Below are 27,044 nucleotides of genomic sequence, written 5' to 3' on the forward strand. Positions count from 1 at the left end.
GGCAGCATCTCCTTTGAACCCCCACCGTGGAATCCAGAGCGTGTAATTCGCTCGTCCTCTTGGCTGTAGCGAGAGCCACCAGGAACAAGCATTTCCTAGTGACGTCGCGGAAGGACGCCAGATGTAAAGGTTCGAATTTATCCGATGAAAGGAATTTCAGGACCACGTCTAGATTCCAGCTAGGTGTTTTAGGAGTAGCTGCTTTCGAAGTCTCAAAAGATCTAATTAGATCGTGTAGATCTTTGTCGTTAGCAATGTCCAGGCCTCGATTCCTGAATACTGAAGACAGCATGCTTCGGTATCCTTTTATTGTCGAGACAGATAGGTGTGATTCCTCTCTCAGAAAGAGGAGGAAATCGGCAATATTCACTATAGAGGTACTGGAGGAGGACAGCTTCTGACCTTTACACCACCTCCTAAAGACTTCCCACTTCGACTGGTATACTCTTCTCGTCGAAGCTCTGCGGGCTCTAGCGATAGAGCCCGCAGCCTTGCGAGGAAAGCCTCTCGCTCTGACAAGTCTTTCGATAGTCGAAAGGCAGTTAGAGCGAGACCTGGGAGGTTGTGATGAAACCTCTCGAAGTGGGGTTGTCTGAGTAGATCGTGTCTGTTTGGAAGCGATCTGGGGAAGTCCACTATCCACTCCAGCACCTCCGTGAACCATTCCTGGGCTGGCCAAAATGGGGCTATGAGTATCAACTTCGTGCTCTTCGAAGCTACAAACTTCCTGAGCACTTCCCCCAGGATTTTGAACGGGGGAAAGGCGTAAGCGTCCACACCCGACCAATCCATGAGAAACGCATCTATTGCGAAGGCTCTCGGATCTTCTACTAGAGAGCAAAAGGTCTCTATTCTTTTGGAGAGGAACGTCGCGAACAGGTCTATGTGAGGTCTCCCCCACAGGGACCAAAGACTTCGACACACTTCTTCGTGAAGAGTCCATTCTGTGGGAAGGACCTGGTTTCTCCTGCTCAGTCTGTCCGCTCTCACATTCTTGATCCCTTGAACAAACCTTGTGAGGAGAGTTATGCCTCTTTCTTCCGTCCAGGTTAACAGGTGTCTTGTCAACTGATAGAGGGAGAAAGAGTGCGTGCCTCCTTGCTTGCGTATGTAAGCCAGAGCCGTGGTGTTGTCTGAGTTTATCTGTATCACCCGATCTCTGACTATTTGTTCGAAGAACTTTAAGGCTAGGTGTATGGCCACAAGTTCCTTGCAATTGATGTGCCAGGACACCTGTTCCTTTGTCCAGGTGCCTGACACCTCTCTCGCTCCCAGCGTCGCTCCCCATCCCGACTCCGAAGCGTCGGTAAACAACACTTGGTCTGGGTTCTGCAGGGCAAGCGATACGCCTTGTGTTCTTTTGAAGCTGAGGGATCCACCACTTCAATATGATCTTTTACTTCTTGTGGAAGTTGGAAAACGTCCGAGAGTTGACCCGTCTTCCAACTCCACACCTCTTTGAGGAAAAACTGAATAGCGGGCGGATGGTGAAGTCCTCCCTAGCAACAGAAGAACTTTTCCAATGAGGACAGGGTCCCTAACAGGCTCAGGTAATCCCTCGCTGAGCTGTTCTTTCTTTCTAAGAAGCTCGAGATTCTCGACAAACCTCGAGCGATTCTTTCTCGCGAAGGATACACCCGAAAACCCCGAGAATCCATCTGAATCCCCAGATAGACCAAGCTCTGGCTGGGGATCAGTTGTGACTTCTCGAGGTTGACGAGCAACCCTAGCGAATCTATCATGTTCCTTGTTACTTCTAAGTCCTCCAAGCACTGACTCTTCGACTTGGCCCTTATCAGCCAGTCGTCCAAGTAGAGGGAGATGTTTATCCCTTCTAGGTGAAGCCATCTTGCTCATTCGCCATCAGGTTGGTGAATACTTGTGGGGCTGTAGACAGTCCGAAGCACAGAGCCCTGAACTGAAAGATCTTGTCTCCTATCACAAAGCGAAGATATTTCTTTGACAAATGGTGAATGGGAACGTGGAAATAGGCGTCTTGCAGGTCCAGAGAGACCATCCAATCTCCTGGGCGAAGCGCCGACATGACAGAGGCGGACGTTTCCATACGAAACTTCTTTTTCTGTACGAAGCGATTCAGAGCGCTTACGTCCAGAACTGGGCCTCCACCCCCCCGATGCCTTTGGTACTAGAAAAAGGCGATTGTAAAATCCCGGGGAGTGTGGATCTTGTACCAGTTCGATGGCCTCTTTTTCCCACATTTGCTCCACCATCTGAAGGAGAGTCTTTCGCATTAACCGGGTCTCTGTACCATCGCTGACAGTTCCCGAGGCGTAGATGTTAGGGGCGGCGTTTGTCGTCGAAGGGGATTACATATCCCTTCTTCAGGACCGACACTGACCAAGGGTCGGCTCCCCCCTTTGTTTCCCATACTCCCGCAAAGTTCAGGAGTCTGGCGCCCCCACTGTGCTTGGAGGAGCAACAAGTCACTTAGATTTCTTGAATGGTCTAAATGAAGACCTTCCTCTCTTTTCAGAGCTCTTCTTTCTGGCAGGGGGACGAGCCGTTGCACCCTCCACGAAAGGGCTGCTGAGTAGGACGAGGTTCCTTCTTAACCGTCGCCACTACCCGGTCGTCCTTTCTTGGAACGTTTGAGTAAGCAGGTCTTGTGTCGCCTTCTCAGTTAGTGAGCGAGATATATCCTTGACTAACTGAGAAGGAAACAGATGATCTGATAGCGGGGCGAACAGTAAGGCAGTCCTCTGGCTCGGAGAAAACCCTTTCGATAAAAGGGAACCATACACTGATCTCTTTTTCAGGAGACCAGCACCGAAAAGTGAAGCCACTTCACCTGAACCGTCCTGTACTGCCTTATCCATGTCAGGACAGTACGCTATGGAGAATTTCTGGGTTCTTCAGAAACTCGGATCCTTAGATTTGTTGGCCAGAACTCCGAGCGACCAATCCAGAAAATTGAACACCTCTAAAGTGACAAAAAGTCCCTTTAGAAAGTGGTTCAACTCTGAAGTGCTCCACGTCGCTCTGACCGATCCTAAGGAGTGACGTCTAGAGGCCTCCACTAAACTGGAAAAGTCGGCATCTGCAGAGGCGGGTAAAGAAAGACCCATAGTCTCTCCTGTCCATACCAAATACCTCTCTTCCCGTGCAATCTGGAAGGAGGCATGCAGAATACCGTCTTTCCTAACTCCTTCTTCTTGTCCATCCAAGAATCTAAAGAATGGAGTGCCTTCTTCATTGATATCGCAGGCTTCATTTTCAAGAAGGCCGACGATTTAGCCGTAGCTGAGCTCGAAAAGATGCGAACGAGGAGAAGAGGAGCCGCAGGACTAAGAGAATCTCCAAACTCTTGTAGTAGTAAAGAGGACCAAGACTTTGTAACTAGAAAGTCCTCATTAGCAGGAGGATCGTCGTCAGACAACTCGTCTAACCCTCGATCCACGACGAAGAGAACGTTCCCGTTTTGAGGAAGAGTCCTTCCAAGACCTCCTATGTTCTGAAGGAGAGAGAGCTCCTATTTGGCGAAGAGTCATAACCTCCAGGAACGATCCCCGACTCTTGACTCCTGCTCTTGACTCTTGCCTCCTGACTCCTGCCTCCTGCTCCTGACTCCTGCCTCCTGACTCCTGACGTCCTGGCTCCTGACTCCTGCCTCCTGACTCCGACTCCCCGGACTCCTGGCTCCTATGCCTCCTGACTCCTGCTCCTGGCTCCTCCTGGCTCCTGCCTCTTGACTCCTGCCTCTTGCCTCCTGGCTCTTGCCTGGGACTCCTGGCCTCCTCCTGCTCCTTGCTCCTGCTCCTAGCTCCTGGCTCTTGCCTCTTGCCTGGATGCCTCCACACTCTTGGCTCTTTTTGGCTCCTGCCTCCTGTTGACTTCCTCACTCCTGGCTCTTGGCTCCTGCCTCCTGGGTGACTCCTCACTCCTGGCCGGTGCCAGACGTCTGATTGTTTCATCCAGGTTCGTACAGAAAACCTCACCTCGGGTAGGAGTATCGATCCTGGAGGTAGATACCTCCATAAACGTCTGGAGGGATCTTTTAATAGGAAGGGAAGTGTCTTTCCTTCTAGGAGGCTCCTTTGACAGGACTCCTACAAACGACGAAATCTGTTCCTGCATCGCCATCATGACTTCTTAGTAGCCTCCTCTTTATCCTCTTCGGGAGGAGGGGAAGGAGGAGGTGAGGAGTCCATAGCCTCCACCTCCTGCCTCCTTCTCACCTCTGGTTTGGAAGAATGGCTCTTCTCGCCTTCTTAACTCCGATGGAGACTCCTCCGGGAAGTTTTCAGGGCTCGAGTCGATAGTTGGCGCCCTCCAACTCCTCTTGAGAGGCCGAGATCGATCGGAATCTCTCCAATCCCGTCTCGGAGACGAAGATCCCGACGACGAGAAACACTCACTTAGGGACGCTTTTACAATAGCGGTCTTGGTTCAGTCTGGGGTGTCACAGAAACCGCCGAAGGGACACCTGATCGGTGGGGATTCTCCACAACCTCCTTTCGCTTTCGACATTCCTTCTCCTCTGGGCATGTGAGCTTGGAAGAGGTCTAGACCTAGGAGCGTTGCTGAGCCGACCAGATGCCCCCTCCACTACACTGGGACACTTATATCACTGTCTAATGACAATTCACTAGCCTTACCTTGTATGGCAGCCATTTTGTTTTCCATTATTTTGAAGGCTGCTTTTAGATCTGCAAGTTCTTTCGCTGGATCTACAGGTTCTGCAATAGGAGAAGGGGCTGCAATGGAAGGAGAAGTAGCAATACTTACCCTTGGGGAAGATCCCAAGCTTGGAATTAGTTCAGATCTAGAACTACTTAACTTCTATGAGAAGCCTTCCTCACTCTTTCTCTTTCTAACTTTTTTAAATAATTAGTTAGATTCTTCCATTCGTTCTCACTCAAGTTCTCACATTCTTTACAAGTATTAGTAAAAGAACATTCATACTCCCTGCACCTCTTGCATACCGTGTGAGGGTCTACCGAAGCTTTCGGCAACCTCACCTTACAGCCTACATTCACACAACGTCTCACAACCATACCAGAGTCAGACATATTTAAAGAAAAATCCAAAATCAAGTCCACAAAACAGTCCACAAAAGCGTATGCCAATCCAACAATCCAGATACGTCACCAAAAGTCGGTCAAGAAGATCAATTGCCGGTGAAAAAAGAAAAACCAATCGAGAGGAACCAACAACAATGTTGATGGTCCGGCGACAGAAGAATTCTGATTAGAAAACGGGGATGGTTCCTAGTCCTGCCACCCAGGGCAGGGCGGTAGATCACCTGACCTACCTGTAGCGTGTGCCGCGAAATTTGAAATTCTGTCGGAGACGACGGAGTCTATAGCTAAGTATATATCTGGCAGGGAAGTTGAATGTATAAAATTAAAGAACTAAATACTTCGAACCTCTGGTGTGTTTTAAGTCATATGACAAACCATGAAAGTCTCCCTCTCTTTTTGTTGATGCTAGGCCCAGCAAGAACACTGCTTTAAGCATCTAAGTTTCTATCTGTAGCCTGTCGCAACGGTTCATAGGAAGCCTTCGTAAGGCTAGAAAACACCAGAGTTAAATCCAGCCAGGAGATTTGAGTTCTTTAAGAATACAGGACTGCTCAAAGCTCTTGATCAACATTGATATTTCCCAAGAAGCAGAAATATCTAAGTCTTTCATCCTTAGCACCATAGCTAGAGCAGCCCTATAACCCTATTTATGGCTGACATAGAAAGATGTTTTTCTTCTGTCAGAAATACTAAAAAATCAGCTATTTGTTGAACAGAAGAACCGAGTGGAGAAATACCCAGTCTATGACACATATCACAGTAGACAGACCACTTTCCATGGTATATATATGTTGACGATTTTCTGATATATCCTGACATCTGAGTCGCTGCTTTTCGAGAAAAGCCTCTTGCTCGCAGGGGATGCTTTATAATCTCCATCCGTGAAGTGATACGGACTGTACTGACTGGTCATACCTCACCACATGGGGTTGACATAGAAGACTGTGCCAGGGAGGCAGCTCTCTTGGAACTTCTACCAGCAGAGGTAATAGGTCTGGAAACCTCATCACTGTTCAGAATCTGGTGGATCAGACAAAATGGAGTAAAAGCATATATGTCCAGATTGTCCCATGGATGTTGTAGGGCATCGTCTGCCACTGCACCTGTGTCCGGAACTACTGAATAATAGTACTATATGTAGTTGAGTTAAATATACAATTTAGGCCAAAGGTCAAGCACTGGGACCTGAGGTCATTCAGTGCTGAAATGGAAATTGACAGTAAAAGGTTTAAAAGGTGTAACAGGAGGAAAACCTCGCAGTTACACTATGAGTCAAGTGTTAGGAGAGAGTGGAAAGTAAGATGAACAAAGAGAATATGAAAGGAGGTACAGTACAAGGAATGAAAGTGGTTACAGCTATGGGCCGAAGGCACGTTTTTTCTCTTGTACCTTACTGAGAAGAGGTCTATACCTGGTCTTTGCCTAAAGGTAAACATTCTGTCTACCACCTCCTGATGTAAAGACCATTCTGTTCCCAGAATCTGTTCCCGGCAGCTTAGTTTGTCTACTACAACATTCCTCTTCTCTGGAATGTATCTAGCCCTGATCTGCACTGTCATAAGATGTAGTTGTCAAGATACTAGGCCTCCTTGTTTGTTTACATATGCCACTACTGTGGTGTTGTCTGACATCAATACTACAGAGTGCCCCTTTACACTTCCATGAAACTCCTGCAGGGCTAGAAATGCTGCTTTCAACTCCAACACATTTATTTGTTTGTTCTTACTGATTCCGGCCTCAAAATTATTAGATTGTCCAGATGCATGACCCATCCTTCGACTGACGCATCCAAAGACAGGAGATCTGGAGAGGCTTCCTGAGTAGATACTCCTACCATAAGATTGCTGTTGTCCATCCATCATAGTAGATCATCTCTCACCTCTGTCGACAATGGGATCTGCATAGAAGGATGATCTATTGCTGGAGACCAAAACTCCTTCATCCTCCATTGCAAAGATCATAGATGTATCCTTCTGTGAGGAACCAGCTTCTCCAGCAAAGTTAGAATGCCCAGAACTACCTGCCACTGCTTTGCTGGTTGTTTTCCTCAACAGATAGGTATTCATGTTCCTGTACTTTTCAATTCTCTCCTCTAATGGAAAGGCTTTGGCCTTTACTGAATCTATAATTATCCCAAAATACAAAATCTTTTGACTGGGATCCAGATTCGACTTCTCCCAGTTTATCACAATGCCTAAGCTGTGACAAAATTGAAGAAGTCAGTCTCTGTCCAGAAAGATGGATGGATGGATGGATGGATGTATGAGATTTAGGTCTAAGACCTGGGACTTGGACCCAAAAGGTCATTCAGCCCCATCATGAAGTATGATTATGAGCAATGGTTATGTGTGTATTATTCATGGGAGTACAAACTTAAGAAGACTGAAGATAAAAAAAAGGTATATATATATATATATATATATATAGATATATATATATATATATATATATATATATATATATATATATATATAAGTAAAAATATGGACGATACTAGTTCTTAAAATATTAAATGAATATTAAAATGCTAAAAATCCATTATATCTTATTAAATAGATCAATTTCTTTTAAAAATTTTAATAGTCTCTGTCCAAAAGTAACTTCTCTCTCAACTTTGCAATGACCAGCCAATCATCCAGGTATCTTAGCAATTTGATCCCTTAAGCATACATACACCCACGTCGACACGTAAGTGAATACAGGCAATCCCTGGTTATCGGCGGGCTCAGTTAATGGTGATCCAGTTTTATGGGGCTTGTCTATGCCATAAAATTGGTGATTTATGGTGCCATAACATGCTGACTTCCGGTTATCTGCGCCATAAGACACCGATTATAGTTATGGCACCAGAGCAAACCTAATAGAGGCCCCATTAACCTGTTACAGGCAGTCCCCGGGTTACGACGGGGGTTCCGTTCTCGAGACGCATCATAAGCTGAAAATTGTCGTAAGCCGGAACATCATAAAAAATCCTAAGAAAACCTTACTTTTAATGCTTTGGGTACATTGAAAACTATGTAAACTGCATTCTTATTGCATTTTTCATCAAAAAAAAACATTCAAATATTGATTATTTTGCATTTCTGGTGTCATATTTCATCTGCCAGATGAGCGTTGTAGGCGTTGTAACCCTGGAAATAATGTCTGATGAATATAATTGAAAGCGCCTTAACCTCAGAACGTCGTAACCCGGGGACTGCCTGTATTGGTGCCATAAGCGCCAAGTTTCGGTTAATGGTGGTTTTTGCTTAGCAGCATCCTGCCAGGAACGGAACCCCTGCTTATAACCTGGGACTGCCTGTACTCTTGTAAACCTGAGGCAATGTTGTCAGTCCGAAACATAGCACCCTGAATTCTCTGCAAGGCTGAATTGAAGAAACTTCTTGGAAGAATGATGGATCAGGATCTGGAAGTATGCATCCTTTAGGTCTATGGTTAGCATGAAATCCCTCTCCCTGACAGCTGCTAAGACTGCCCTTGGAGTTTCCATTTTGCATTTCGTCTTCCTGATAAAAAGATTCAAAGTTGACAGGTCTATCACAGTCCTCCAATTGCCATTGGCCTTTGGAACAAGGAAAATATGGCTGTAGAATCTTCTCAAAGGAAGCAATACTTGTTTGACAGCTTCCTTCTCCATCATTTACCTCACTTCATCTTACAAAATAAGGAGCTTCTGACACCCAAGACTGTAAAGAGGTGTGATAGAGGGCAGTTCTTCAGAGGTGGAGTGAAGTCGAATGAAAGTAGATAATCTACTTGAAGGGTATCTACTACCCACGGTTCTGCTCAGAATCTCTGCAACACAGACCAATGACTCACCAAGCATCCCCCCACTGGTGGCACTAAGTGGGGAAAGGTGCCCAGCCTATCGTCTTGCACATCTTCCTCTGCCCCTGGTTCCTCTACCCCTTGAAGAATGATTCTGAAGGGGCCATTCAGGTGGTTTTTTCCTTTGAGAAGCCGACTGAGTTGTTTTAGGAGCAGGAGTCTGTTTCACTGGCTTCTTTTGAGGGTTTTGTTGAATCTTCCTTCCCTCATTAGGTCGATTCAAAGTAGACTTATTAACAGCCTGTTGAACAAGTCTGTTATTGGTATCAGACCTTCTATCAATTGCTGCTTCCAGTTTGTCTTTAGGTAACAGAAACTGAGACACTAAAATATCCCCATTACGTAGAGATAATAGAGTCTACATCCACAGCGTGGCTTAACCTGGCTAGAGTTGCGTCTCTTCTCATCAACAGTATATTAGCCCAAACATTAGCACTTAAGTTAGTTAGGTATGAGATAGCTTTAGACGCTGACTGAAGCCACCTGACAAAAGCAGACTCATCCACTGACTTCTTTGTTGAATCAGAAGAGGTAATTTTAGCCACACCAGTCGATCATAAATCTAGCCAAGAAGCTGTCTGGAATATAGAAGAGGCTGTAGACTCCAATGTAGCAGCCTCTTGACACATAAGCAAAGGACATTCCATTTTGAGTTGGTCTAAAGTCAAACCTGGTCTCAAACAAACATCTGGGTTGATAAATCTACTCAACAAAGGTATACCAGGTGTTGAATAATATTTTTTATGTCTTGGAAGTAGAGGAGGGAGAAACTTGAACAACCCATTTGATCGTAAAGTTATCCCGTCCTGAAATCCATGCACTGACATGGTGAAAAACAGAATCTGCATGGCTGGAGCAATTCATAGGACACCTTAACATCTTTCTTGGGTCCTAAAAGAGCTTCTATCCTAGTAGGAGCCATCATAGAAGGAGTTTCAGTCCTCCTCGAAAGGTTACTGAACTGATGAATCAAATCAATAACCTCTGCATAAGAGGAAAGAAGCTCCTGATTCTCTATCTCTTCCGCTTCCAAAATATTCTGTTCAAGTTGACGCAGAGGGTTAAGGGAAATCATGACCACCAGCTCTTTCGGCTGAAGCACCGATATCATGTCTGCGGAGATCCTGACCCCTCAATTCTATGGCCGCAGCACTTATGTCACTCAACGGTCATCCATGAAACGATCCTGATAAACTGGCTGGTGATCTCTTAAACTATAGCATTCTCATCCTTTCTCCTCAACTTGAATAGACATACGGGAGAAATAGGTACTTGTTTCGCGATCTTGGTAGTCCAATGAGTAACTGCTGCTCATACATCTGAACCTGTTGAAATGCCCACCCCTCATCCATGTTTCTTTGGCCATGTTACCACATTTGAAAGACAGCCCTCAACTTTTGACTCGGAGCTGACAACTATATCTTGATCTTTCTGTCTTATAGGAAAAAACATTAATCATTCTTAATGATGCATACGTAACCTATTTGTTTAGAAGCCCTACAAAACTTAATGTGAGATGGAATATTTAGGATCTAAGATAGATATAATATATATACAGTGGTACCTCGAGATACGAAAGGCTCAACTTACGAAAAACTCGAGATACGAAAGCTAACACAAAAAATTTTACGGCTCTACATACGAAAATTTTTCAAGATACGAAAGGTTGTTGCTGTAAAGTCCGAGATTTGCCCGGACCACCGATAACAATTTTGAAACTCGCACCCCGCCAACTGAGTAGACTCACCACCATCCTCTTGCTCTCCCATTGGTTCCTGATGCTAGTCACCGCCATGACATCCTTCTCTCCTATTGTTCAGCATCCTTCCCATCATGCATCTACTACGTAGCAGCGTGCCTCGGCCACTCGTCCCAACATCGTTATCGTACGCACGCGGTATTCGTTCGTTCTAACGATTTCGTTTATTAATGTAAATTCGTTAGTGATTTCGTTGCAGTATACGTACTTTATCGTGTTGTTGAGAACTTTACTCCACTTATACGTAAATTACGTACAGTATATAGTAGTCATGGGTCCTAAGAAAGTTGAAATTCACGGAAAGAAGAGAATGCTCTCTTTGGAGACAAAGATGGAGATTATCAAGAAGTATGAACCTGGTATGCGATTGAGTGTGATCGCCAAGGAATACGGCCGAAATCCGTCAACAATAGGCACCATCCTTAAACAGAAGGATGTCATCAAAGCAGCTACACCTTCCAAGGGCATCACTATTTTGTCCAGCAAGAGGACCCACGTGCACGACGAGATGGAACAGCTGCTTCTTGTCTGGATAAAAGACAAACAAATCGCTGGCGATACGATAACGGAGACGGTAATCTCCCACAAGGCCAGCACGATTTTTGGCGATTTGATTGCCCAGGCCGAAGACGACGGAGGAGAAGGGACATCAACGCCAACCCCAGAGTTCAAGGCTTCACATGGGTGGTTCCAGAAATTCCGTAAACGGACTGGCATCCATTCGGTGGTGCGGCATGGGGAGGCTGCCAGCTCGGACACGAAAGCGGCCAAAGCCTTTAAAAAGACGTTCCACGAGATGATGACCAAGGAAGGCTACAGTTCTCAGCAAGTCTTCAACTGTGATGAGACTGGCCTTTTTTGGAAAAAAATGCCTCGTCGGACGTACATCACGGAGGAAGAGCAGAAGCTACCCGGGCATAAGCCTATGAAAGACAGGCTTATGCTCGCACTTTGTTCAAACGCCAGTGGGGATTGCAAGGTGAAGCCCCTACTGGTCTATCATTCCAAGACTCCTCAAGCCTTCAAGGCCCACAAAGTGCTTAAGGAGAAGCTTCCAGTGATGTGGAGAGCTAATGCAAAAGCCTGGGTAATGAGGCTTTTGTTCACGGAGTGGGTAAATCTGTGTTTCGGCCCTATAGTGAAGAAATTCCTGGAAGAGAAGCGCCTCCCTCTGAAATGTCTGCTGGTGTTGGACAATGCCCCTCCCCACCCTCCTGGCCTCGAGGAAGATATCCTAGCGGAGTATTCCTTCATCAAGGTTCTTTATCTTCCGCCTATCACCACCTCTCTCCTCCAGCCCATGGACCAGCAAGTGATATCGAACTTTAATAAGCTGTATACGAAACATCTTTTCAACAGATGTTTCGACATCACCGATACCACAAACCTCACCTTGCGTGAATTTTGGAAGGAGCATTTCGATGTTGTGATATGCATCCGACTCATTGACCAAGCTTGGCAGGAGGTTTCGAGGCAAACCTTGAATTCCTCGTGGAGGAAACTCTGGCCTGATGTCGTATCCGCCCAAGACTTCGAGGGATTCGACGTGGGCGAAGCTGGTGCTGCAGATTTAGAAACAGTTGACAATCCTGAAACTGTTTTGCAACCAGATCTTGACGAGATCGTTGCACTCGGCAAGTCCATGGGGCTGGTCGTCAACGAGGACGACATCAATGACCTTCTCGAGGAGCACCAAGAGGAGCTTACAACGGATGACCTGAAGGAGTTGGAGGCCATGCCACATAACGTCGTTCAAGGGGAGTTCTCTAGCAGCGGCGAGGAGGAGGAGGACAACCCTATGACAACGGCAGAAATTAAGGATGTTCTAGCCGCTTTTCATAAAGTGCAATAATTTGTAGAAAAAAAAGACACCCCGAAAAGGCTCACACAGGTCGTATGCTTGTGCAGTTCGATGACGTTTGCCTGAGTCGTTTCAGGAACATTGTGAAAAGTAGGCAGAAGCAATCTTCCTTGGATAGTTATTTTTTTAAAAAACAGAAAGTTGAAAGTGGTGATGAAGTTAAAATTTTGTAAAAAAAAAAAAAAAAAAAAAAAAAAAAAACAAACAAAACAAACAAAAACCCTACGTAAAGTATAAAAAAGTAAAAAAAAATATTTTAAATAAAAAAAAAGAAAATTTTTTTTTAATGTTAGTTTTTTGTAAAGTCAAGTGTTACAGTTTTGTTAATGTGTTTCGTAAATTCTAGTTTATGTGTGTTTTCCTTACATTTTTTTATGCGTTTCGTAAAGTTAAGTGTACGTACGTATCTGCCGTTTGTCCTCCTCCTCTGTCGCCACTTTTGGAGATAGCCTCACTCGAAAGGTAAGCTTCCACATTTTACTACATACGTACTATATTTCTTGTATACCATGTACTCTAATACACTTTATTTACAGGTAATTAGCAGTACGTTATTAAGTTAGGTATTGAATGGTCCAAATTGTTGCAGTATTTCATTGTTTATAGGTCAATTTAGCTTTATTATGAAATTTACTGGGGTGTTTTTGGAGGCTTGGAACGGATTAGCCATTTTACACGTAAAATGCGGTCCAAGATACGAAAAACTCATGATACGAAGGGCGCCTCCGAACGGATTAATTTCGTATCTCGAGGTATCACTGTGTGTGTGTGTGTGTGTGTGTGTGTGTGTGTGTGTATATATATATATATATATATATATATATATATATATATATATATATATATATATATATATATATATATATATATATATATATATATATATATACAGGCAGTCCCCAGGTTACGACGGGGGTTCCGTTCTTGAGACACGTCGTAAGCCCAAAATCGTCGTAAGCCGGAACATCGTAAAAATCCTACAAAAAACCTTACGTTTTTAATGCTTTGGGCGCATTGAAAACTATGTAAACTGCATTCTTATGGCATTTTTAAAAACTATGTAAACTGCATTCTTATGGCATTTTTCATAAAAAAAAACCTTGAAATATTAATTATTTTGCATTTTTGGTGTCATATTTCATCTGCCCGATGAGCGTTGTAAGCATTGTAACCCTGGAACATGCGTCGTAACCCTGGAAATAATGTCTGATGAATATAATTGAAAAGCGCCGTAACCTCAGAACGTCATAAGCCAAGAACGTCGTAACCCGGGGACTGCCTGTATATATATGTGTATATATATATATATATATATATATATATATATATATATATATATATATATATATATATATATATATATATATATATATATATGTTATATATATATATATATATATATATATATATATATATATATATATATATATATATATATATATATATATATATATATATATATATATATATATATATTATATATATATATATTATTAATAACAACAATAATAATAATAATAATAATAATAATAATAATAATAATAATAATAATAATAATAATAATAATAATAATAATGACTAACTCTGTACAATATCTTTTCTCTAACAGCAACTACCTGCCCTACACCTTTCCATAATCAGGCAGGGGGATGCTTCTTGGTTTTCCATGATCAAAGAGACTGGCGGTCATGGGGTGAGGCTCATGCCTTTTGTCAAAACTATGGTGGTACACTGGCTGCTCCATACAGACTCCGCGAATTACAAACATTCCTTTCACGTTATTACTGTAAGTATCTGAGAGAAGCATTTGTCTCCATGTACAAGACCTTCAAAATTGTGTATATGAAAAAGTAATATCAATAGTACAACATGAAACCCATGCATACAATCAACCCACAAACTTATGTGCATGTTGCTCTAAATATATGTGTGAACTACCATTTGCTAGTAAATATGTTTCATATTGTGTAACAAAATTTCACAAAATCTGAATTGTCTCTAGAAAAAAAACAATCATCTATGGATATATAAGTTCTGAGCCCAATTAAGAGTAACTATGTCTAAATATTTTCATCTATAGAACATTTTATCATTTATCTACTTTTCAAATCTGATATGAATTCTTTAGCACTCATTTAATGAAGTTATATCATAGACTCTCTTTCCTTTAGAAAATCTTGACAAAACCTATCAATATAGCACAGTACGTTAAAAAGTTGTCAACTTCAACATAATCAAGGGCTGAAAATGGTCAACTTTTGTGCCATAAAATTTCAAACCTAAGAAACAACCAACTTTCAAGTCTACTAGGTATTTGTGTGCTACTTTTACAGAATATATTAAATTTTACCTCTACAGCTGATGCTTTCTGGGTTGGAGCAAAATTTGATGTGCCAAGCAGAAGGTGGAAATGGTTAAATGGCAGGGAAGTGGAGCGCAGCACCTGGAAGCAAGGGCAGCCAAGCAGGAATCAAAATATGAAGTGCATCTTCTTGGATAAATGGTCAGGATACAGAGCCACTAATTTCTTCTGTGGAGAAAAGTATCCCTTCATTTGTGACTACAGACAACCAGAAAATCAATAAACAAAATAATAGTTTGAGTGAATAACCAAACATCAACACAAAATCATGAGACTAATTATAAATAAGTATATTGTGAACCAATATTGTAAGGACTTGGTTTAAAAGCAGATATTTCCTTAGGAACACCAAAAAGGTTTAAGATGAGAAAAACTATCCACTACTATAGATTGATGCCACTACAATGCTGTTTTAAGTGTAGATGTAAGTTAAGTAGTGAAGATGGATTTTTCAGATTCTGTCACACTTGTGTAAAATGTTACAAGAATCTTACTGAGAGTATTGTTTCAATAGCAGCAGGTATGTAGCAACAATTAACATAAAGCTATAAAAAATCCTAATATTTGTTGTATTTTAACGTTGCTGACTTAATACTGCATACATAATTTGGTTGTCAGTACTGTAGTGATCTAAATTTAATTTCTTTTACTGGTAGTATAAAAATAAGAATACACTCCACCCTAGTTTAGCAACATTTCAAACACTTATGTTGTCAGAACTTGGTACTCTTAAAAAAAAAAATTTTTTAGGAAGTAAGCTATAGATTAAGCTCTGAAGTGTTTTTAAGAATTATTTTTGTAGATACACTATACTGTAGGCTGCATTAGGCAAATACATAATTTTACTGAAAGAACTGAAGCATTTTCTTTCTTATGCTAGTGAATGCACAAAAAATCAAGGAAGATGAGAAGCTCTAAAAGGAGTTGGCAGATGTGTAAGCTATAGCTTTAACAACAAGGGCTCTTCATCGACCTCTCATTAGATTACACAGTGACAATACTATTCTTCAATGGCAGAGAGTTAACTTTTATAATTGAATTCATTTCAGTAATCTGAGGAAATCATTTTTCTAGGAGATTTATATGCCAAATTTTCCTCACTGTTCCATGGCACAAAGTATGTATAGTACTACTACCCCTCACACTGCAAAGCATAATTCATTATCAGCAAGACATTACATATATTGATGAAGGAGACGTCCGTTTCAAAATATGAATACTTTACATAGAGATTATTCATTTGTAATTAAAAACTGCTGCAGTTTTCAAGGGGCAACTAATAACATGTATTAATTATCTTTATTTAAAAATTCTCCATGAAGAAACATCAGAATAATATGTCAGTTTAACAGCAACATTAAACATTAGTGTATTATGGTAAACATTCAAAATTGTAATAATTCACTATGGTTTCCAAACAACTGAAGGACAAAGTGTTTAAATGGTCCTTCACACAAAACAAAAATTATATAATCATGCTGGCATTTCTCAATTAAACATGGTTCCTTATCATATCTGAAATACTGCATAAGGAAAGTAACTAACAGCAAACTAAATGCACACCTGTATATGCAAATACAAGTATTGTAAAAATTACAACCTAACAACACTACATACTAATACTACTTACATGGCCTATCTTACAAAATAAATGTCAACGACATTCAAGTCTCAGCCCGAAAGCACCATTCCTGTTGGTTTGAGATACAAAAGTAACACTTAACAGAGATATAGGTTTAACTTGTTTTGTTTTATAAACTTCAACCCTCAAATTACAAACAAGAATTACCACACATTATTTTAAAGGACACTGCCAGTTTCATGTCATATGATCTTAACTTGATGGCTACACATTCATGACAACAGAGCATTCAGATGAAAGACTTGCAAGTCAACTAACAATGAAAACATAATTTGTAAAATTAACACGTTATTCTATAAAGAAAGAACCAGCAAGAGGCACTTGAAAGTAGCTAGGTAGGTAATTTTCTTAATTATCTTCTTTTTTTTTATGGATAATCATGACAGAAGTCATTTACCAGGGGGTCCAAATAATTATGGGAGAATCCAAAGTGAATAAAAGTTATTTCAGTGCAACAAAAATTTACCCACTGTTTATCTCCAAGGCACTGAAGCTTCAAATAATACTTAAGTCATACCAACACTAGAAAACTCTCGAGCTATCTCCTCAGCCATACTGAAGAAAAGGTAGGTAAGATTATCAGAAAAAGAAAAATAATATGAAATGTAAGCAAATATAAACTTGGTAAACAACAGGTTGCTCCAAGCTACTTAGCATTGTTTTATTCACTTAATATTCCATAGTTTTGTGTTTTTTAAACACACTCTCTCATTTATACCCATGATTTTTAACATAAACAGGCTTTCAACTTTAAATTGTTTATTAACATTTGGTATTGGATTTTTTCAGGCATTGTAATGTCAATTGCTGCTTTTTTGCAAGAGCATATCTTTCCATTTCCAAACTCCATACAGTAACTGATTTTCCTAAGTTCACTGCATATTTTCTATGGGGCAAAAGTGTCACCACACTAAATGACAGAAAGATAACCACAAAGTAGAACTGATTCTAGTTAACTCATAATCAAACTATCCAACTGTTAAGCAAATTAACTGAAATGGAATCTAAATCCCATCCTGTCACAATACCATATCTGAAATTAAGAGCACACACATTAAGCTTAACAAACAGTTAAAGAAGAAAGCAAAATCTAGCAAACTGCAAGACGTAGCTATCAAAAACCTCTGTAAATGAAATCATTACCTCTTCTTTATTTAACAATTAAAATAAACATGGAACTATAGTAACTAAAGAGTTCTAAGATTATGACAATATGGAAAATCACAGATCCAAAGTAAAGCCTACTCTATTGGATATCATACAAAATTCAATGGAAATCTAATTTATTTATCAGAATGTCATACCACTATCAATCTCTCTTTAGCGCACCTAGGAAACAAACACACATACAAAACTATCTAAACTTGATAAACACCCCCCAAAAACTGTATTAGTTGTTATCACAAGGATTAAACATAATACATATAAGGATATTCCATTGTAGCTACAGTAGTTGCATTATTCAAATCCTGTTAGATGAGATGATGATTCTTCATAAAACACATACTGTATTTTTTTGTAAGAAAAATGTTCCAGTAAATATCATTCACTTAAATGACCCCACATTTGTGGCCTAATATAATTCTAGATCCTCCATTTATGATTCAAAAGAAAATCCTCTGCTGGATGGATACCAGCACAACTCATCTGCCCTCAGGGATTATGAATTCCAGGCAGGCAAGAACCTCATTTATCTTTGTCATGGAAATAACAAAGGATCATCTGGGTCATGCTAACAAAAGAATAGTATTAAAATCATTTGGAAAACATTTTGCTTGGAATACAAAGGCTGTTTTTTCAGGTAAAATATCCTATGGGAAATGCTGAGTATGTAAAAAATATCCCAACCAGTCACAGGCAGAGCCTAAATTTGGGCAAGTTTTTCCTTACAATTCCTATTTTGCTGCTCACAAGAATACAAAGAGATGATATGGGAACAATGGTTTTCTTATATTAAAGAGTACGTAGATTTAAATATTGAAATAACAAAAATATAAAATTAGCTGTCAAAGAATGCATGGATTGTTGTCAACAAGCTAGATGTGTCTACCTCCCTTAAACACAATCCAAGGGAGTGCATATGAGGTGTTACTTTGCAGCCAGCAGCGAATTTCTTCTTTTAGACTGGGATTGGGGTGTCTAGGATTTGTGAAGCCCACAAATTTGGGCTATTGTTAAAGAGTTATACATACCGATATTACCTACTAAAACATCAAAATCAATAATCTACTGATTATTTACTAAACTATAAAATATATTTTAAATCAATATACAGTCAAAAACAATAGCTCACAAAGGGCTGGTATTAATGGTTTATTAAGAAGGTACTAATTAGATTTTTTATCTAATAAATTAACATTTTGTAAGAACAAAGATTGAATTGATGGAAAATGTTTAAGATTCTAATAAAGTCTCTTCAGGGGATTTGTATTCATTACTTGTCATTCACTGTCAACTGAAATTTAGGCATTCACACAAAATATGCTTCACTGTTAATGTCGTATTGCATTGTCTACAGACAGGAGCTGGGTCATGAGGGGTGGCCCCTGAGTAAGTGTGTTAACATGTTCAAATTCTCATATATAATTTACATCAAGCTGATGGAATATTAGGTCAATACTTAATAAGCAGGAATTTCCATCCTACAAAGAACATTATCGTGATGGTGAAAAAAAAAACCCTACCAAGAATATTTGAAAATGATCTTAAAATCAAGAATATCATCAATTAGATATAAGGTAGGTCATGGAGATTACAGATAACAGGTCAGAAGTCCATTGCAAGAAATAAGGAAGATAAGGAAAGTGTAGATAAAAAAAAAAAAGTGTCTCTTCTAGAAAGCGTTACATTACTAATAAGAATCTACTACAAAAAGAAAAGGTTTTTGAAATTCAATGGTTGTGGTAATATTAGCAGTAGAAGACAGGACATTTATTCTGTATTAACAAGAAACCTTAGTTAACACCTGAAGTTGTACACTTACAAACAGCTATCATACCAATTATACTTTGCTTTACACAGAAAACTGAGTACATACTTATATATATATATAAAAAAAAATACTTGCTATTTATTAATGGGCATTATACAAGGATGAAACATTTCAAAAATTGTTTCAGAACTACAAAGCTATTATGTCATGAACATTTCTGTTCCTGGTCTAGGCAGTGACCAAGCTCCGAATCATATTTAGAAAAAAGCAGTGGAAACTGTACAGTAAACAAAATTTCCATTAGCGTGGTTAGTCCCATCCCAACTGCAAAATTAAAACACTCATTTGCTCTACTGAACCTAAAATGCTCGACAAATTAGTAGGGCTACAATGACAACTTGGTAGTCGAGTCAGAAAACAAGCATACGTATTTACAAAAGCTAGTTGGCACTTTATGGAGAGTGTAGAATAATTCCACCTCTTTGGTTAATATCTATCCACGTAAAGATTGTCTTCAAGGTGTTATAACAGTGCTAGATACCATGATTTTTATGTATGGGTACTATACAAAGAACATTTACTGAAAAATCTATGTGGATGAATTCAAGATTACCAACTGCTGGAGAAACAAAATATGTATCTTCTACCACCCACACCTTGGTTATACTGAATTAGTTTAACCAGACTGAGGTAAAATACTAGACTCTTACAGAGCAGACCAAAAGTCTTGTTTTTAACTATAAAATTTATATCATGTATATTTAACAAACTGGAGCTCTTAAAAATTTAAAGATGGGATAAACTGACAATGAAGATTCTCGCAAAATTTCTTTGGGAGACTACAAAATTTGACAGTGATTAATGTTGATCTGCATTCTTTGCAATCTGGAACTGGGTCAAGCGGGCTATTTCTAAAACATCACTAGGTCCAGTGAGCGTAATTATTCAAATATATTTACCTCACTGTGATGATCTTTTGACATGAAGATAACCACAGTTCAGTAAATCATTAATCTGCTTTACTTTTATTAAATTCACTGTTCATGAAGTTGACTATTTTTTAAAGAGATCTGGTTTTGGGCATATTAATCACAGACAGCTTTAGCTGCTTTACTGACATCTGGCCACAGAGATGCATACACCAGTATTTGAGAATTAAAAAAAGATGATGGAAGTTCAATGAATTATATACCTATTCTGCATCAATGAATCATTAATAGAGTTTTTAGCTACCTCTATTTGTACTTCTCCAACATAGACAAGTTGACTAACAAAAACAACCAAATTCCATGATCTGTATCAGAAATGTGGTTATATAACAGGGACATGGGCAGGAATCTTAACTACTTAAATCAAATTCATAAGCTTAATACGGCTTTTAAATATTCTTTTAAACAATTTTAAATATTAATACCAAGTATATTACTGTAATTTTTTATAATTAATCTGGAATGTCCTGACATGAAAAAACATGGAATTCACCCTCCAAGCATCTTTCCTCGAAGTAGGGCTAGTCCTTGGGACCAGAGGATTATACTTTTTTTTCCTGTGATGTGTCCCCAAGACCCAAAATCAGGGGGAAAACAGATACCAACCTGACAAACTTCCTCAATTGAGCATGCTTTCTGGCAAACTACATGGAGCCGACTCATTTATGGAGCAGTGAAGACTACAAAACACAATAATTTTTTCAGCTTTTTATATAGTACTTTTGGAAGATTGTATTGCCCCAGCTGAAGAGCTTTCAGCCTTTTACTTTTCATATGCTTCCTTTGTCCTCTTCCAACTTAACTGTAAGATTTCTTAAACTTGATTTTTTTCCAATACTTTCCTCAAATTTAAGAACAAATTCTGCACATATTCCCTTTGAGACTTAAGAAAGAGTACTACCCTCACAGTCTGGTAGGGCAATTGTAAATCTGGGGAGTATTAATGTGTCAGTCTTCCAAGCTACTGAGCTCCAAGTGTAAAAATAAGTTCTGAGGTTGTTTTCAGTGGTAATGCATATCACAAATCAGCATTCACAGTTAGTATGGAAATACATAAAGTTAATATGGTAAGCAGGGATGAAAGTAATGTCTATTATTTGGGAGCAACAGCAATAATACTATAGGCACCTGAAAAGGATTGGATGTAAAAACCTTGATCTGGGTTTGCTCCATAGGAGTACTGCTGGCCAAAGCCAAGGTAACTTGGAATTATCAGAATCATAAGGTAGTTGGAGTCACAACTTCAAGAAGCAGGTTGCAGCTTGTTTGTATGGTGCTTTTACGTTGCATGGAACCAGTGGTTATTCAGCAATGGGACCAACGGCTTTACGTGACTTCCGAACCACGTCGAGAGTGAACTTCTATATCAGAAATACACATCTCTCACTCCTCAATGGAATGGCCGAGAATCGAACCCGCGACCAACGAGGTGAGACGCAAACACCATACCAACCACGCCACCGAGGCGCTAGATTGCAGCTTGGATATAACTCAAGATACGAACTTGTGAGAAAATAATAAGTATAGTACTTGCCTAATGAGAATTTTCTCTTATTAACTTTCTAATGCATGCCTCTACTGCTGAGCTGACACTTCATAGCTACTTGCCTTTCTATACTCCAAGATATGAATCATACATCACTCTTCACCGTTGGACGTAATTTTAAATAATCTGATGAATTTCTAGTACCAAACTTCAAAAAATATAATACCTGGTCATTTCCCTGCCATTGATAATTAATTTATGCAAATTTTCACTCTTATTGACAATTTCCTTTCCATCACATACATGCAGCCTAAAAGATTAAAACCCAAATATCTAATGGTCAACCAACCTTAAATATTGGTAAACCATAGTCACCTTTATAGACTCAAAGTTCTTGCCTAAAAGATTTTTTCTCATTAGAGGTGCAAATGGGATTACCGCAAAGTTAGTTGTTAGACAAATTAGTCCCAAAGATATTGAAGAGAACAGCTGAAAGATAAAATGCAAAAAGCAATGCATCTGGGACTAAAAGGACCTTGAGACAAAACTTTAGTACCATCAACAGAGTGGGATGCATGGCAAACTGCATGTGATATTAGTAAAGGTAATGTCTATCGCAATGCATTCATATAATAATGGGTAAAATAAATTCGACAGCATTCCCAAATCTAAGTTTTTCTAATACTTCTTTTTTCTTACCTAATATTTAGTGACATAATTTTTAGGATTATAACATTAAAGCATAACCATCTCATATGATAGAAAGTAATTATTGAAATCTTTGTAGAGGCAATGCTTTTCTTTTATGAATGAAATATTCCTAATAGGCAAAATATTACAATATAACTTTTCTAATGAACTTTTTCTTAGGAATAGTATATGTGATATACCCAGTATATTCATGAGATAATATGAAAAATATTTGTTGGGGTAAGATTTGATGTGTGCAAGGATGTTGAAATCCTTTGATGGTTTTACATGAACTAGGGTCATAACTCTTACCATGTATGTGCAATAAAATAATTTGTAGCTGAATGTAATAATGATCCTTGATAAAAATAAATTTACTTTAAAATTACGTATGTTATAACTTCTCAAGAGCTCAGAATGAGATTACAGTACATACATGTATCGAGGAAAGCAATGGGTACTTCTCATTTTATAATGGAAATTTATCTTTCGCAAGACTTCATAATTTTGGATGAAATATTCACATTATTATGATGATATTGATACATCATGATACCTCATGCAATTAAAAGTAGCCAAGAGCTCAAGGGAAAAATAAAGGCAACCTGAGAAAATGTAGACTGCTTCGTGTTATTTTTTTCATCAGTGGTTCTAAGCAATACCATAAATGAATATTGATTTCTTAAGCAATACTATGTCTTAATAAAAACTGACTAACTTTTCTGACAAGTCTTTGGGCAGCCTTACGAGAGTCAAGTATTTTGATTTGCTGGTTTGGTTACACTAACCAATGATGCTGGTAATTCCAACTGATCTAAAACCAAACTACATAACAAAGACTATTTGGTCAAAGGGTAAGCTGACCTCTCCTAAAAGAAAAGACACAGTTGTGGCTGCATTATGCAAACTGAAGGTGATTCCATATCTGTTCTTGCATAAGTTACATCCTTCCTTAGTCTTTAGGGATCCTGATTTGTGTCCCCCTTTGGGTGGAACCACCTCCTTTAGCAGGAAGACAATTTCCTATTATTAATTATCATTAACAATAATAAACTGTCTTGCTACTAAAGTTAGTGCTTCCACCTAAAGGGGAACTGGATAGTCTACAGCAACTAGCAGTTTCCTCAGATCTTGGTTGGCTATGTACATCAAGAGGGCCCAGGGTACTGGCCTATGGTATGACAGAGGCACAATAACAACCATGTAATCTAGCCCATCCAACCAAGTTGTGCAAACACTATAAACAGCAGTGACTGATGAAGTCATCATTCAACCATTTATGATACAACACAATTTCTCTAGTTTAGTCTGTTTAGTGTGTCATTTATTAAGTCATGAGCAAATTATATGAAATATCGAAATCAAATAACATCATTACAGTATGTAATACAAACTCTCAGTTGAGGTTACGGGATTAATGGGGACCAACATGAACTACTGTATGTTATCTAACACAGAACTTGAGACACAAATTATGATTTTACTGATGCTTAAAACACAAAACGGAAATAATTTTGGAGTCAATGTTATTTATGAATATTAAATTAAGGGATTTCAGCAATTTATTCAACAGTCATTGGGCTCATTTATAGTCATACATACTGAACACAGCTTTGACGATGACACAGACTTGAGTTTAACATGAGATGAAAGATATACTGTATGGTAAAAAAATGGGAAATGAAAATACTTGCTGCAAATACATACCAACTTAATATGACACTTTCTTGATATACAAGTAAATTTAATAACAGGATTTCAAATAATGCCATATTACCTACCCATTACATACCTACAAACAATTACAACAGCATGAGTGAGAATTAGACATGCCACAGAGAATTAAAATTCTGAAGTTAGTTGCTGGAGTTACCTCAGTATTTTGCCCACTTTCATCATACCCTTAATATCATTTACCTTCATCTCGGAAGCACTCATATCCTATGTTCTAAAGGACTACTATGATCCTTCAATTATCAACCTATTACTCTTGTAGGCACAATATTTGAAACTCGAAAAGATTATCTAATATAAAACTTGGAATTTTAAAGGGCTATTCTCATCAATATTTTTACAAGTTATACAGCAAGACTCATACAGCGTCACGTCACATAATTACGGTTAAGAGTAGTTTAAAGAGACATGAAGTAACATAGCTAGACTAGACTCTCACAGGGGACTGATAAATAAAGACAATCTCATAGGTCAGTCACAGTTATGACTCTCATACAGCTCATCAGGAGACTATTCATAAATGAGAAACGAAAATTGTACACAGTAGGGTCGCAGATGTCAGTCAAGCAAAGAGGCCAATGAGAGTGAAGAAAAGTAAAAGGCATAGGGCAATGTAACTGAGGCTCAGGGTATCAATAAGGCAAAAACCTTCAGTACCATCTGTACTGTTCTGCACAAGGCACACTTTAAGCCTTCTCTATCAAAATCAGCATTGTTTCCATAAGGCAAGATTAAACGGTGATCTGTTCTCCCTTAAATCCCTTATAGGCATCCTCTACCACATACTGAGGAATCTTTTATCATTCATTCATCTTGACGTTTGTAAGGCAAATTACAGTCTGGCATAAGGTCACATTAACCCTACTCCATATTTACTTGTCAAACCGGATTTGTTGTGTACCTTACCCTTTGTCTTGTTTTCACTGACTTCAAGTACCCTCTCATTCTACCCATTTACATGTAAATGATTCTCCTTGACAAATAATCTTTCCTTTTAGCTTATATTATCATGACACACAAGGCCTTTATTATCCTAAGCAAATGACATATAACCACTGCTAAAGAAAATGGAGATTCTGAACAGGCCTCATAACAGATTGCTAAAATACATGGCTCTTACTATTATCTAGTAATTTACATTTGGAAACCAAATTCTGAAACTGCATTCGAAAGTAAGTCTAGTATGATGAATCATGTTATGAAAATGAATCAATCTAAAGCTTTTGTTGATCTGAGAATAAAGCTTTACTGAAAATATCAGGAGTCAGATGGCAGAATAGTTATAAATGACACATCAGGCAAATTACAGAAGCTTCATGTAAGCATGAGAGACTAATGAATGGGGAGATGGAAATTACTTGGACATGTCTTTCTCAGAACCCTTAGTAAAATAGTAGTATATGATAGTGTTCGCTGGACTCCTGCGGGTACCAGATTAGTTGGAAGACCCAGACCTACTTTAAAGAGAAGAGAGGCAGGAAATGAGATTTGTGGAAGATAGAGCACATGAAAGACATGAGTGGGAGAGTTTCACAGAAGCCCTTTGCATTATGTAGTGATGGAGGTGATGATGATGAGCTTAACCATGCCACAGAGTTAAATAAGATTCATGGTCAAAATGCAGTGGAAAAATTATACTAAAAATGACGATGCTGCAGAGGAATAGGGTGTTCTGCAGATAGAAACCATACCTAGATCTCAGTGGCAGATGGTTTTGAATCTAAATTACGGTTTTCTTAAGAATCAGATAAATATTCTTCAGTCTGCATTAGATGATTCTCATAGTCATCATCAGTCTCTACATTGAGTGGTAATAATATCTCTTCAGGCAAAAGGTTTTTCTTTCACTTTGGAACATTTAATTATGCAGATAAATTGAATCTAATAAAAAAGAAATCAACCATTTACTAATGAACATCTGGAGTGTACCGAGAAGTGAGAGGTAGTTCACCTGTCAGACTGTTTTCATGTTACAAAAAAAAAAAAAAAAAAAAAAAAAAAATTGCCTTTTACCCCCAATTTATCTGTGTTACCAAATGATGTTCCCATAATTTGTAGTAGAGAAACGTGCATTTCTGAGTTAGATCAGTATGACATCAGCCTTGAAAGAGGAAAAACGTGCTACTCCATCGATGGTGGTGTGATATGGGGGGTGGGCAACCGAGTGCCATTGGTGACGGTTAACAGGTAAAAAGTTGGAGTTCACTGACACTATCCTTGAAAAAGAAATTATCCCTACAATTTTCTCAATATTTTCTTTGTAGCTGATATTGAGAATAAAGAAATTAAAGCTGAAACTTACTGTGCTAACTATTTTCTATAAAATCACACAAATGAGAGAGAGAGAGAGAGAGAGAGAGAGAAGAGAGATAGAGAGAGTTAGAGGAGAGAGAGAGAGAGAGAGAGAGAGAGAGAGAGAGAGAGAGAGATTCTTTTATATACAAAAGAAGGACTTAACATCAGTCATAGGTAATTGTTCAGTGCAACTGATATTTTCATTTTAACTCATCATTATTAAACATACTATTTCAAAGCAATTTTTTTCTATGCACGGACCATATGTACAAGCAAACAAATACTTCCATCCAACCCAGACTCAAAAGAAATGAGAAAAAGAAGAAAAGGAAAAAAGTAGGGCTAAACCCTGAAGGAAGCATTAGACCCCTCTTAAAGTAGAGAAGAAAACCTTTAGTTTGGCAACATGTACATAAAGTCACTA

At 39.1% G+C, this 27,044-nt stretch overlaps 1 protein-coding gene across 1 annotated transcript in view; it reads left to right on the plus strand.

Annotated features, from left to right (window-relative positions):
* Positions 1-18,916, plus strand: part of LOC135227062 (uncharacterized) — a 37,708-nt gene extending 18,792 nt beyond the window's left edge. Inside the window, exons 3-4 of the mRNA XM_064266881.1 lie at positions 14,100-14,276; positions 14,849-18,916. Of these exons, the coding sequence (XP_064122951.1) occupies positions 14,100-14,276; positions 14,849-15,075 (404 nt within the window). The 3' untranslated portion in view covers positions 15,076-18,916. The remainder of the gene's footprint in view (positions 1-14,099; positions 14,277-14,848) is intronic.
* Positions 18,917-27,044: the final 8,128 nt, after the last annotated feature.

This window comes from Macrobrachium nipponense, chromosome 15, assembly GCF_015104395.2.
Source record: "Macrobrachium nipponense isolate FS-2020 chromosome 15, ASM1510439v2, whole genome shotgun sequence".
NCBI lineage: Eukaryota > Metazoa > Arthropoda > Malacostraca > Decapoda > Palaemonidae > Macrobrachium > Macrobrachium nipponense.